The sequence below is a fragment of the Wasmannia auropunctata genome, unplaced genomic scaffold (genome assembly GCF_000956235.1).
Source record: "Wasmannia auropunctata unplaced genomic scaffold, wasmannia.A_1.0 LD336033.1, whole genome shotgun sequence".
Lineage (NCBI taxonomy): Eukaryota > Metazoa > Arthropoda > Insecta > Hymenoptera > Formicidae > Wasmannia > Wasmannia auropunctata.
Window position 1 is genome coordinate 682,306 of NW_012026857.1, and position 14,746 is coordinate 697,051.

The 14,746-nt window shown below is 45.9% G+C and overlaps 1 protein-coding gene across 1 annotated transcript in view; it reads right to left on the minus strand.

Moving 5' to 3' along the window:
* The window catches only part of LOC105452378 (protein sidekick), a 35,498-nt gene extending 22,487 nt beyond the window's left edge, over positions 1–13,011 (minus strand). Inside the window, exon 1 of the mRNA XM_011693417.1 lies at positions 12,918–13,011. Coding sequence (XP_011691719.1) covers positions 12,918–13,011 — 94 coding nt within the window. The remainder of the gene's footprint in view (positions 1–12,917) is intronic.
* Positions 13,012–14,746: the final 1,735 nt, after the last annotated feature.

Sequence of the window (14,746 nt, forward strand, 5' to 3'; positions counted from 1 at the left end):
GATGCATAAGGAAACATTACTGCCTAAAATTTGAATTTATTTGCTATGAAATGATTTTTTAATTATACATACCTATATATGTATAAAATAAAATAAAATAATGTAATTTATATACGTATGTATATTACATATATATATTTTTTATACGTAAATTACATATATATATATAAAATTATTTAAATTTAAATAAAAATAAGCATATAAAATACAGTTTTGCAATATAATCTGAATATCTAACTCTTGACATTTTTATCTCTGTAAATCTAGCATTCCCATTACTGAAAAAAATCGATTATTTGCCATAAGTGCTTATTCATTGTTAATTTATTGTTCTAATTGCGAATTTATTGTTCCTATTCCATTCAGGAAATTAACATTAAAAGGGGTGTTGGCTTCACCCCTTATGTGGATGTTATGCTAATTGCTTTAATGTTTTTCTCTTTATTTTTGTACGTGCCCTGCGCTACGATCTGTACTGTATGATCGAACATTCTTTTAGTGATGGAGGTGCTAGATTCACAGAAGTGATATTTTTCTACCTTCAAGAAAAGTAGAACTCGGTTACGTGTGGAAGGACATTCCTTATTAAAATCATTTTTGTATAAATTGTTAGGGAAATTATGCTCGCGTGTTCATCCAAACAATCAATAAAAAAACGGAAATAAAAACAGAAATGCATTTTTCGCTGCAAATTAAAGTTGAATACTTAAATTATTTCAGATAACTATTATTCGTCCGAAGTTTCTTTAAAATACATCAACGACGACAACGGATGCGATCAGTCGTTTTAAATGACGTAACACGCGATGAACGTTCCTCGCAACTTTCCAGATACAATGTATATCCGGTATCCCAGGCAGAAATTGCATGACGTTATTTCTTGCCAAGTTTGGAATTGACTCTTCTATATAAAATGCTCATACATATTTTTGTGAAGTTAGTACCTCATTTTTCAAATTTTCATATAATTGATAAAGCTATGGCTCTTGTAATGTAAATAATTCAAAAATTTCCAATGCGTTTCAAAAAGAGTTTGAATATAAAAAAGAAATAAGAGATTCAGATACACGGAGTGTTAACTTTAGATTTTTGTTTATTTAAATCGATAACAACTTTTTCATTTCAATCAGAATCGTTTTGAATCACAACACTCTTCGATAAAAGTATTGAGAATTATCACCTAAAGTACTAAGAATTGTTTAGAAAATCCCAAATTTCTGATTTCTTTTTTAACGTAAAAACTAGGAAAATATTTTCAGCCTCATTCTAGTTTTAGAATTTCATAACTAATAAAAGTCTATTTAAATCACAGATTTTTATATATCAGCTGCATGTTAGCGATCTAGATATTCTATAAAAATCTGATTTAAATATATTCTCTATTTAAATAAATTCATATTTCTTTGATTGATAGGCACATTAAAGTCGATTACTCGCATTTGTCGAAGTTCATTGTTGTCGCTTTTCCGTTATGCTGATTAATTCTCTCGTTATGTTCACTTCGTTGAACGGCTGTCATTGCATATTTTGCCAGTTCTGTGTATTGAGGTTGATGTATATAATAGCAAATATAGTACAAAGTAAAAAATATTAAACAGAATGAAATATAATATATGTGATAGTAACCGGGATTGACAATGAGAATTATTTCAATTACAAAATATTTTATTTTCAAATTTTAAGCTTCGAAATTTAAACTTGAAATGTCCCATTCAGAAAAAAGCAATAAAAATTTATATGAGAAAAATAGTGTTTGAAATCGATTCCGTTTTGATTTCAATTAAAAGATTGTCCGATCAAATTAGCGCTTTTTAAACTCTATAGCATTACAGACGCGTGCTTCGCGTTATTTCATGTATTTTACTTTTTACAGTATTTGCTATTACACTAAAATGAACACCTCAACACACACAAAATATGCAATGACAGCCGCTCACGTAACAAACGCAGTGAGAGAATCAATCAGCATCGCGGACAACAATAAACTTCGATAGACTTGAATATCACACTTAACATATCTTTTTTTAGAAATGATAAACTAGGTAAATGTTTCCAGCCCCATTCCAGTTTTAGGATTTCATAACTAAAGTCTATTTAAAATAAATTCATATTTCTTTGATCGATAGATCCTATGCGTCGTCTGTTTGTCGCTCGCGAGACGTCGTTCGGTGTAACGCGTTAAAATACAATTGCAGAACATGCACAACTAGCATGTGTATGAAAAGTCGGTGGCGGTTCAGAGTGTTCAGACTCGTTGCCGAGAATATTTGGCCGGTCGCCAGTAAGCCGAGAAACGAGACGAGCGTGTTTCACGGTCGAGATTGGAATCTAGAATGCACTCGGCGCTTGCTAAGGGAAGAGAGGCCGTGACCCCGTAGAGAATTAACCTCCGCGCGAATTTTCTATATTATATTCTCATGTAATTAAAAAAATAAAAACCAAGACGACATTTTTCTTCACATATAATATACGCGACCACACGAACTTTCGAGGGAATAACCGCGAACCGCGATCACACCGCGAGCTACCTCTTGCCGGCGCCCGTCACGCGATATTTACGAAATCTCCATCGCTTACTATTGTTCGCGGTAGTCGGGAAATTGGGACAACCGTAGCCTTCGAGTGCACAGTCCTTTCGTCACGCATCGCGCGCGGAAACATTTACGGTTTCGCGGTGCGAGAATCTCGCCCTTACGCGCGCGAAAGCGGCTTTGACTGATGCGTCGCGTCTCTCGCGTAGCGTCTCGGGAGTCAGTAGAACATTGAGGAAAATATTTTGGTTTACTGTATCGTTTACGTTTATTTATCCCCAAAGGCGCGGGAACACCAATTGCAAAGGTCTCGTTCAGATAAACACGTCGATTTGTATATGTCCCATTTCTTTTTCCCCTCCCATTCATTTCTCTTCAAAAATAAACTACCTTAGATTTTTCTTGGTAATCTTTTATTTTGTTTTGCTTACATTCTATTTTAAGTTATAAATGCAATTATTTCTTTTATATTCCTTTCTTTTTAAATTTCTGGCGATATAAGAGTAGCCTCTTATTGACATTTTATTTCTTGCGTGTATTTTTACGTATTTTTACTTGCGTATCGCGCTTGTCTATCTTGCAAATTATTACTGTTATCTCTTGAGCATACAGTAAATTATTATTATTATTATTATTATATACAACGATGCAATGCAGACGACGATGAGTCAGAGCCTAGAGGCAAAAGAGATGTTTTTTCAGGGGTTTGTCTAGAAATAACCACCCGCCGCGCGCCGCCGCGCCGCGGCGATGGAGTGCACTTACTAAAGTGCAATCAGGAGTGCAAGCCGATGCGAGGCACATATGGTAGAAAAAAAGCTCCGGGTGTGTAAGCTTACACGAAATCGCTGCCACGTGTTGTTATCCGTGGTCGACGCATGTACGGGGCTCGTAAAAAAAAAAGGCGAGAATTGAGTTAGTTCTCGAGCGTAAGACGTTTCATCGAGCGTAAACAATCCGCGTCCGGAATGCGGTCGACTTTAACGAGCTGTCCGTAAGGGATCCTCCCTTATATATATATATAACAAATCCGTGAACTTTTCGACGGGAAAATTGCGCACACGTCGATCCCTCAGATCGATATCATCCATATTTCCTATATACTTCGGTCCCGGACGCGCGACTTCCCTTCCCAGCTCGTCAGCAGCAAGACGATTTAATGACGGAAATGAGTTGTGCAAAGAGCCCCCCGATGTGTGTCGCGCGCGCGTACACAAGAATTTCTCATCGTATATACACACAAAGAGGCTGACATTGAAATGATACGCGATCTGCGCGAGTGTCGCGTATACTATTTTTCAGCTAAATTCCACGAAAGAAAATACGCGCGAAATGACAGCTGTAATTTTTTCTTCTCACAAATGCACGCGCTTCATTTACTATATACTTGTCGCGCCGTGCCCTCCCTTTCCTCGCGTTCCCGCGCCGGTTACGGCACACATCCCCCTCTACGGTGATTAATAGCTGAAGGTGCATCGTTGCGAGAAATTGCAAGTCGCTCGTATATACGCGAAGTATCGCCCTGGCCGCTCGCCGTCGCCGCCGCCGCCGCGCGCCGTCCTGTTATCGCAACGGTGCCGGCCGAGCGTTTAAAAACCGCATGTTCAACGAGGCATAACTCCGAATTAGCACACAGCCGCATGCAGATTCCCACCGGAGATACGTTCCCATAGAGACGCGCGGACTCCGGGCCTCGTCTATTCCTATATATATATCGCATCCCGTTGTCCCGCCGCAAATCCCTCCGTAATTACGAGCTCTCCATGCATGTATATATATTACCTTTTCTTTCCGTAACCCATTCATTCCTAATTATCTTCCTCTTTCAGCATTTCAGTTCGCGTTTATATCATTTATCATTATTATGTTATCGCTTTCATTACTTCCTGCCTTTCTGAATCCTCTATCCTTTTTATATACGTGCAGGAAAACCTGAGAACGAACTACTGCATCTAGGAACGCAATTGCGAGGTTCTTGAACGGCATTTGCGTCTGCTCTCCCGAGTTTTCGAGAGACTTCCCTTCCGGGAAGGAAGAAAAAAGAACCGTTGTGTCCGAGAGACTCTCCCCCGTCGGGAATAGGAGAGAAGTTTAAGGAGCAGCGCGCGGCGAGAGGAGCGCAAGGTTCTTCCACGCGTTGGTCACGCGCGCGTTTCGCGGTTCACGAGCTTCAAATTAGCGCCGCGAAGTGCATCCGCGACGCGCCGCACCGTAAAGTTTTCGGGGTCCCCGGGGATGCGCATTTCCCCTTCTTCGCCACGATTTCGTTATGCACGCGCGGATGCACCGGCAGCGCGACGCGGCGGGAGGAACGCTCAAGTGTGTCCCGAAGTTCAGTGAACAATCTGGGATAAAACGAACCGCGCGGGGATGCAGCTGTCGGATGTGCACCATGTGCGACATGTATATACGTAAGCCGGGAGAACCTGTGCCCGGGGGGGAGGGGGGGGAGGGTTGTTACCGGCTGCAACACGGATGCAAGAGGATGCCTCTCTCTCTCTATATATAAAGGGAGGTCCTTTAACGCGCCCGATTACACACGCGCGCGGTGTGCACCCTGCATCCACCGCAATAACATCCCCTGCAGAGGAAAGAAATATAAGTTTCACTCGTTCCTCGGCGGAAGAAGCAGCGCGTTGCATGTATACGTACGTCCAAAAAAAAAATCCCAAGAGTTCTCGATCTCAAGCGTTTAACAGCAAACAACGTGGGATTTCTATTTGTTTGTCGAGCCGGGGCGGTGGAGACGTAAACTGAGAGCTAAACTAGAACCGGATTGAGCGAACAGAAGAGAAAACCAAAGCGGTTGGAGCGCGGTGCACACGCGATGCACATTGCACCCTTGAAAAACGATCCGTGACCCGGCCGCGGCTCCGTGACTTTATTTCTGGTCGTGCGTGCACGCGTGCAGACAGCGACGGTCACGGGGCGACCGTAAGTGGCGTCGTATTATGCCGGCCGAAGAGGGTCTTTCTTTTTCTTTCTCTCTCTCTCTCTCTCTCTCTCTCTCTCTCTCTCTCTCTCCGCGCGGCGCGCGCGGCCTATTTTACGGCCTTGAAGAAATCCTGCTTCACCTCGTCACCGTGACTGGACGCCGGGCTGCGCCGCGCCGCCCGGCGTGAACGCATCGCCATTGCGTGGAGAACAAAAGGCGCATCTACGAGGTGCGAAAGACATCATCACGCAGTGTGCGCTCCTTTTCTTGCATCACGCTGCGACGTGCAACGCTAATAATCCCGTAAAATTGCGACATCAAGAGATTCTTGATTTACGCGTTTGATGAAGTAATTACGACAAAGAAAAAATATTAAACGATTGCAAAGACGTGATTAGTGAGGAACATAACATGACTCTTTTAATGTCCTTTCTGTATGTAAATTTATTCAATTATAATTAAAATCAATCTAAAACTATATATATGTTGTATAAATTGACAAGAGATTCGGATTTACAGAAAGAAACGCAGATTGGGTCAAGTTACATCCCGAGGAGCGCGCGGCAGTTTCTCACAGTCCTTTCCTTCGCGTGACGTCCTTCGTCCTCTGCCCTTCGTCCTCCCTTGCTCTTATTACAGATCTCGTTCTCGCGGAGGAAACTCGTCTTCGTGAAAGGACGGACGTACAAATCGCTCGAAGGGATCGAGGCCGGCGATTGCGCGAACGATTTAGCGTATCCACGCTAATTCCTCTCGCACGAAACAGGAAATCGCGGTCAGGTGGTAGAACGGATGGAAATCAAGAGGCGAGAGTGGAGTCGTGCGAACCTCGAGATGCGCTCGATGTACCCCAAATAGGTACTGGTGCGAATAAATGCTTTTTTTCTTCATTTTGAAGGAATTTCCTACTCAACAGAAAATCTGCTAAAATGTAAATATCCTGCTTTCGTGACTCAGAAGAATGAAACGGCGAGGAGTGAAGAATTGCTTGGCAAAGAATTCGCTTACGTAAATCGCGGAAAACATCAAGAAGCCATTAATACAGTCATTTCACGAAGGTTTGCTTGTTGCGCGTGTATATTCGCGCGCAAGTGTCGAACCGAGCCACAATGCAGCAGCCTGCCTCCGGTGAGAGTGACGCAACGGACGGTGATTAATCCTGAGGAACGCGAAGAGTGTCCCGGAATAGATATTATAATCCGGCACGTTACACGCTACACGCCCCGCGTCTCCGCGTGTCCTGGCTTTCGCGCTCGCGCTCAGGTGAGCGAGAATTTCCGTTACCGATAGGGACCTTGAGCGAGACGTTGCGCAAGCAAGCAAACCGACTCGAGACGCAGCGGCGATATTATAGCGTGTGCAGCGTGCGCGTCGCTCCGTTCACCGATATTTTCACTTTTCATCGCGACTCCGCCGCGCGTGGTGCGTGGTCACCGGCGGAACAAAGGAAGCGCCGGGGAAATGTAGCGGACATACGTACACATAAGCGAAAAAGGGAACGGGGAGAGAGAGAGAAAGAAAAGAAGAAGTACACACGTGGGAGAGACGCGAAGCGCGCGAAGGGCACGTCGAAGAAGGAACGTCGGAGAACGGCGGCGCGTCGGCGAGATGCACTTGCTTCGACACGCGGCCGCTCACGCTGGGAAATGTCGCAGGCGAATAATAGCGAGGAGAGCATAGTATAGTAATTTGTTTCCCGTGGGCGTGACAGAAACAGAAAGTCATGTTTCGCAATTTTTCCACCGCGTGCACCGCGTGACGAAGGTATTACGTTCACGTATCGGGAAAGTGTTTATTCCGTGTGACGTCTGCGTCATTCTCCATATACGACGCAAGGGAGATTTGTCGTGTTGCATTAATCTCTCTTTCTCCTGCAATTATTAAATACTCCTTGCTAATTATTCAATCTCAAATCGCGTAATTGTTAATTATCTAGATATTACGAAAAAGAAACTTTATTATATTTAAATACAAAAACAACGCAGTTTTGCAACGGTGCAAAATACGCAATACGGAAGAAGCGCGAATGTCCGTCTGCAGCGCGCGGTAAGATTCGCATGGGAAACGCTGCGCGATTGCCACGCTCGGCACGATATCGGAATGATGAGCTGCGGAAATTCTAACATTGGCGAGCTACCAAAAAACAATTTGCCGCGTTAAGCGGCAGCAAATTGGAGGACTCGATCGTTGCCGCTCGCAACGGCGGCGGAGATCCGAAGGGGAATGCGTGTCTTATATAGCAAGAAGAAATAAATATGAGAAATTACTGCAAGTGAAGAGCCGAGGGAGCTGCGAATGATACGAGATACGCGAATATGGAACCTCTCTCTACACACCGCATCGCGCGGTATAGAAACTCCTATTTATGACGCGCCGAGCGCAAGTACATACACAGGCAGGCCTGAGGGAATAAAACCGAGAAGAAGTTAACGGAGAAAGAGAGGAGAAGACGCGAGAGGAAGGCGAGGACGAAAGAAGAGGACGAAGAAGAAGCCATGAAAGACGAGAAAGCCTTGCCGAGGGAAGGGAGGGAGCGGTCAGTGGCCCCTCGTGTGCACCGGCTACCGCCACGTCCCATGGCATCGCCTCCTCGCGTCGACGCGAGTTCCACGCGGCGAATAATAATGGGAATTACGGAGAGGCGCACGGGTGAGGACTTGAGGCCCCGCTGCTGCTGCTGCTTTTTGTCGTTGCCAGGAGCTCGCATGGAGAGATAAGAGCTCGCGACTATACGGTAACGAGGTCGAGACAATAGCGGTCCCGAAGCACACACAGCGCGCGCGCGCGCGCGGGTTCCCTCGGTGTGTCTCCCCCCGGCACATTCTGAACGTTCCGCCTTTCCTTCGAGAGGTCGACGCGAAGGTGGGGGCGGCCCCGTGGGTCCGATGAAGAATTCGCTGTATATATGACTGGGAGAGACGGTGGGTCAGAAATTCGAAGATCTTCCGGCTTGTGCATATCTCGAAAAGGAATCTCGTCTTTTTCTTTCACGTATAATTCGTTCTCCTCCCCATCCCTTTTTATCCATCTAGATATTTGCGATATATTTAATCGAAAAACTTGATAGCAAATTGGCAATGTTTTGTCTCTATATATTATTTGATTCTTTCTCTTTTTAACTGGCAATTGAAATCCATTGTTCTGAAATACATTTCCGCTTACTTTCTGCTGGCTATTGCATTTTGATATCCTGGTAAGAGAGCCTGATGCTCCGATACGTTCCAATCGGCAAAAAAGATTATACGCAGACAGGAAGAAAAATAAAGAAAATGAAGGCTGGGCTTCAGCGAGAGAGAATAGATGGGTATCAAACGTGGCGAGGATTCCGCGGCGCGAAGGAAGAACAGGAAAATGACGGTAATGAAGATGACGCGGTCACGGAAAAATAAAAGCAAAAGGTAATCGGCACATCCGGTCGCTCGGAACGGCGGCGGCGGCGGCGGCTTGGGGTCCGAGAGGATAACGGCCTAAGGCCACTCGCGACCGGTAAAGGCCGCAAACGACGATCTCCGCAGTTTACCGAGTTTTTGCTATCGCGACTCGCAGAAATCATTGCGTCGTGTACCATCAGGGCGACGTTACGCTCAATTGATGTGCCGCCGATAAAAATATTGGCACATGGCATTCCAACGCGCTTTAAAACCTTTCAAACTGGCGAATAATCTGGCCGATTTTGAGTCCATTTTTCCCTTGTAAAAATAACGAGGCGTTCACGTAGCTCTTTTCGGGATCTAAACAATCGAAAGATGCAGACCCACGCTCAAAATCTATAAGCTTTGTTCCTCCAGAAAGAGGAACAAATATAGATAATAAAAACATTTTCGGTTCGTTTCAAGTTGATTTCACTTCAACGGAGACTTTTAGTTCGAGGATTTACTCACAAAAGGTATGTAGATAATATTAAAAATTGGAAAATTTATGCGTGGAAAATTATTGTGATGTGAAACGATAACGTCCTTTGTTCGGCATTTCCGGCGGGGAAGCAGACTCGACAGTGAAACAGGCTGAAATATTCGCATTTCGTGAATGAACAGTCCCATGGCCTCCAAATTCCTTCTGAAATATATCGAGTTTTTGAATGGCTAATCCAGGAAGTCAGTTCCTCCCCCGGATTCGCACTCGATAGTCCTATACCTAACCGAAGAAAGGCACTCGCTCAATAAAATAAGTAGAAGACTATAGAAAATGGTGGGAGCGCATAGACAGGTAAGGGGGAGCTATTCTATATGAGGGCGAGGGAGAGGGCAGACGGACTTGTGTCGAGGGCCAGGTAGAAGGCTCTCGTTCTCCATTGTGCCTCGGTAGGAGCTGACGCCAGTGATAGATACCTTTCCTAGCGCATGCACGCACGCACGCACGTTTCGTTATACGTGTACGCGTTCACCAATACAGGTAGTGGCTCTCTGCGCCTTCCACGCGCAGGTTAAAACGCACAAGCCCTTTTTATATCGGCCAAACGTGCGGCACAAACCGGCTCTCGTTTTCTTCCATCACGAAGTCTAACCAGATAACGATAACGCGATGGCGTGGCAACCAATAGTAATCTCATTTCACTGCTACTGCTTTTTCTCATTTTCTCAAACCATCACGCTATTATTACGCTATGTCGAAGACGCTTTTATATGTATCATCATATGTTTACGACAAAGAGGAAATCAGGGCACGTATTATGAAACTGTTCGAAATATAGATTCCAATCGGAATTATTTCGTTTTTCCCTATAGAAAAAAACACAATAGAAATTTAGGAAATAAATGAATAATTTCATAATACGTACCCCTGTCCTATAAATTTTCATTCACGCACATTTACAGCCACACGGAGAGAATTTTATTTTAAAATTTACCCCGAAAATCATGTTAATCATAGGACAACATAGTATTTCGACGAATTTTGTATGTTTTTCACTATTTTTTTAAATATATACTATAAAAAATTTATTGTAGTGCACAGTAAAATTTGTCGAAATACTATATGTTGTCCTACGATTAACATGGATTTTCAAGGTAAATTTTAAAAGGTAATTCTCTCCGTGCATCTGCCAAAGATCGAATAACGACGGATCTTTCGCAGTTTTCTGTATAACTGCGGAATCGAAATGAACGCTGGCCGGGCAAGAGAGAGTCTCAATTTCACGGAAATTTATCGTTCGATTTTTACGGAAAAAGAATACAGAATGCGCGATTTGGCAGGAAAAGAACGAGACCCCTCGATATCGCGACTCTTATCTCCCTTTATCTGCCGGTCGGGTGGTATCAATGCTCGACGTTGTCCAAAGGAAATTTAATCAATGGAGGTCTGTCCTCATTACGGAGTTGCGCGTGCCAGAAGCGAAATGAGAAGCGAGGTTGTCGAATATTTCTCTGTTTCTTTCCTTCTCTTGTATCTTAAATTCTTTTGAAAAATGTAAGCGGGACCTTCGAATTGAGACTCGGACGAAAAGATGCTCTGCGAATCGAATCTTCAACTGCGTCGAATCGTTCAAGCGATTTGAAAGAAAGGTTCGAACTGTATAATTAAAGAATAAATATCTATTTTTGACTGAATGTGTCCGAATGTTCGAGCTTCCGTTTCAGATAATCGATAATCTATATTGAGATAAATTCGAGAGTAGTACGATAAAGATTTCGAAAACGAAGTTGATTAATGATTACACTCGTCACAAATGGGAAGATCAGCTATCGTTTATTGCCCTCCCGCAACATAATCGGAATGACTAATTATTACTTCGCTATTTTGCCTTAATTCAAGTTCGAATTGTTGCAGACAATGGTATGTTTAATAATACTCGCTAATACTCGCTTAGAATAAGGTACTTAAATTTTGTATTTCACGCGTCTGACTTTTGCTCGCACACTTTCTTCTTGTATACTGACGCAAAGATGAAACGTGGAAAACGTGGAATAGAAAGGGTTAATTCGGAATTGTCCCTATGTGCGCGGCACGTGCTCATGGCTATTGAGCCTCCCCCTCCCCCTCCCTCCCCCCTGCTCAGCCGCCCCCCTCCGTAAACGAGACGAGAGGTCAACGGTTTAACTTCGTTCGCACAATTGGTCTGGATTAACGTCGTAATAAATCTCAATTAGGGTCGCTCCTACGCCGCACACTCGACCGCCCCTGGGGGAGATCTCGCAGATTTTTCCCCCCCCCTGGCCGTGTGTCCTCCGGGGGTTTCGCCGCGGGACGGCGTTTATTGAGAAGTAATCACCGTGCGAGGCGCGTGCGACGCGTTTGCATACAGTTATTTATGCGTTTACGTAAGCTAAATTATCTTTCTGTGTACATAAGTCTCGATCCCCTTCCAGCAAATGCCATTTCTCTCTTCGGCAGATAAATAAATAGCTAGATAAACTAAGCCAGTTTCACGGTCCATTTCTGCCAGTGTAGATTAACTTTAATCCCGGTTTAACTTACTTTTTTTTTTAAGAATTAGAAAGATAAAGAGTAAATTTAAATTATTCACATCGGCCATTCAGTTTAATAACATTAGTCACCGCGTGTATATATAATAATACCTTACTCTTTTATTTAACTGTATCATTTAAAATTTAATTATTTTTCCTTAATAAATTTATTCAAATTATTATTTCTCGATAAGTAAACAACAAACAGTTTAGAAATCCCCGCGTAGAGATATCAGCGATTTAATAAAATTACTCGAGTCATGCGGAAGTTTTGCTCTTTGATCTTTTCTAAGATCGGAGCCTCTTATATATGGTTTCTTGATCAATAAATCCCAGACAGGACGCTTCGGGTAAACTACTAGAGAGGACAAAGTTCTCTATCTATCTCTCTTCCCCTCTTCTTTTTTTTCTCTCTATTAACCATCGATTCTATTTGCAAATGTCACAGTACCATCGCGCGTACGCCACTTGAGAATCTCTCGAGGTCTATCGTAACAGAAAGCGATGAATAAAGCTCAATGATCAAACTAATGAATTCATTGACCTCAGTCGTGGATTTTCCTTCTCCCTATCCTCGCTTTTCCAATATTCTTTTCCCATTTCAGTGGAAACATTCGAAGCCGACAATAATTAATTTCACGCAGAATCATTTCGCGCCTAAATTCTCCCGACAGTTTTTCAGTTGCGTGCGGAATAAGGAGATATGTGTGTGTGTGTGTGTGTGTGTGTGTGTGTATGTGTGTGACTTCGATCACGATTACTCCGATTAATTTAACCGGCGGAATTGCTTGCTGTAACATTTCTAACCGCTACAAGTTGCGTCGCGATCTAATTTTTCTTGCCGCCTATTGAGCGGCCAAAACGCCAAAACAGATTGATAATTTTATATCCGCGTAAACAAAATAACGCAAATTAGTGCTGTTTGACATGAGTTAATCGCCGATTAAGTTAACGAGGGAGTTCTTTACCACATCGCGGTGAGATTCGTCATTATCGCAGGCACGCAGTGACAAAATAAATATTGTGTAACCGAAGCTCGCGACTTACCGGTGGCGCAGATGCCGCCGATGATCCAGACGAGGCAGACGCCGGCGAGAAGGCCGCGCGTCCTCGCGGAGGTCGCCGCCGGCCGCTGCTCCATCCTCTCGCCTCGCCGTTGCGCGACGTTGACCTCGCTCCTTAACTTCCCCTCCTCCTCCCCCCCTCCTCCGCCGCCGCCGCCGTCGCCTCCACCTCGTCTTCGTTCGTCGCCTTCTTCTCCGCCGTCGTGGCCTGCTCCTTCCTCGCTCACAGCCGCCGCGCGTGTAAGAGGCTCCGCTCCGGAAGAGCGCCGGGCCTACGCCAATCGCGGCGATCCGCGCCGCGTCCCCGTCACACGCACACTCGCGACTCGCATTCCGCGATGCTCTCGCCGATGCTGTTCACCGCTCCCTCTCCGCGCCGCCGTCCGCTCTCCGCACGATATATCGCGCGTTCGCTTCGGAGGCGCGAGGCGTGCAAACGTGCGATCAAGGCGGCCGGGTGGTATACGCCTCTCGGTGTCCTCCTCACACGGACTCCGCGAAATCCGGGACGCGGGGAAACGGCACTCGCGTGTACCCCCGGCGGAGAGAAAGGAGAAGCAAAATGCGGACAGAGGTGCAGAAGGTGCAGGCAGCCGTGGCGAGCGCGTCCGTCGACGGCGACGATAAATCGCGCCTCCGCGTGTGTATCCTGCCTCGATCGCTGATCGTCCGACCGAGCCGACTTCTTCGCGTTTCTCTTTAGAACAGAAAAAAAAACGGGCCCTCTTCCACCTTTTCCTCTCTTCCCACACTCACGTCTCTTCAATGCACCGCGCGCGAGAGAGCCCGAGAACGTACCCGTGAGAGAGTCCTCGGAGAAACCGCAGGGAAATAATTGACGATGGGAGGGGACCCCGTGTCGATCGAGATCGATCGTCCTCTTCCCGTCCGCTTCCAATTGTCCGCCGTTGATCAACCGACGACGATCACGGGAACGGCCTGGATCACCGCGACGTGATCGATCGCGTCCGTCAGTTTTCCACTCTCGCTTCTCACCCGATCGACGACGCGGACGCGCTTGAACTCGCGCCGCGGAGATTGCGCGTAAAACACACACACATACACACACAAAATGCCTTCGCAGTGTCAAAAAAAAAAAAACTAAACTTGCGCGACGGCGAGAATTCCTCTTCGCCACCCGCGCGATCTTCCTTCTCCTCCCACGGGAGGGTAACAAACGGCGAATGCGGACGCTGATCGCGGCACGCGTTCACCTGGTAACACCTGGCAACACCTGGCCGAAGGTGTTCACAACACCGTTAAAATCCGCTCGCGCTGAAGAACTTCGCGGGGGGAATAAATTCGGGATAATCGGGGACACCCGCGGGGGAACGCGACTTCGATCGGCCCGTGTCCCTCCTCCGTCGCGTCGACAGTTCGCACCAACTCGGCCGTCACCGAGGCCGCCGTGCAGGTTCCGTTGGCAAGTCGACGTGCGCGTCGCTTGGCGAACACACCGCGTACGTTTTCGACGGGCGAGGAAATGTCAACTTGAAATCGCGTGCACGCGCATGCCCGCCGCGGACGCTACTGACCGGCCAATCCAATCGTCGCCGTGCCTTCGGCCGCGCTCTCGTCGGCGCGCGCGTTCGCCAACGCACTCGGTATACATCGGGTGGCATCGGCGCGCGGATGGCGTCGCGCCGCGCGGCGCGACGGCGACCAATCGCACGCCGCCGCGGCTAGGGGATTTCGAGATTCTCGCCGATCGTGAGAGAGAAGAGAGAGAAGTGAGAGAACGCGGCGGTGTGCCACTTGTTGAATGCCGAGACTCGCGCAGTGGTTTGAAGAAAAATCTCTGCCATGGGACGA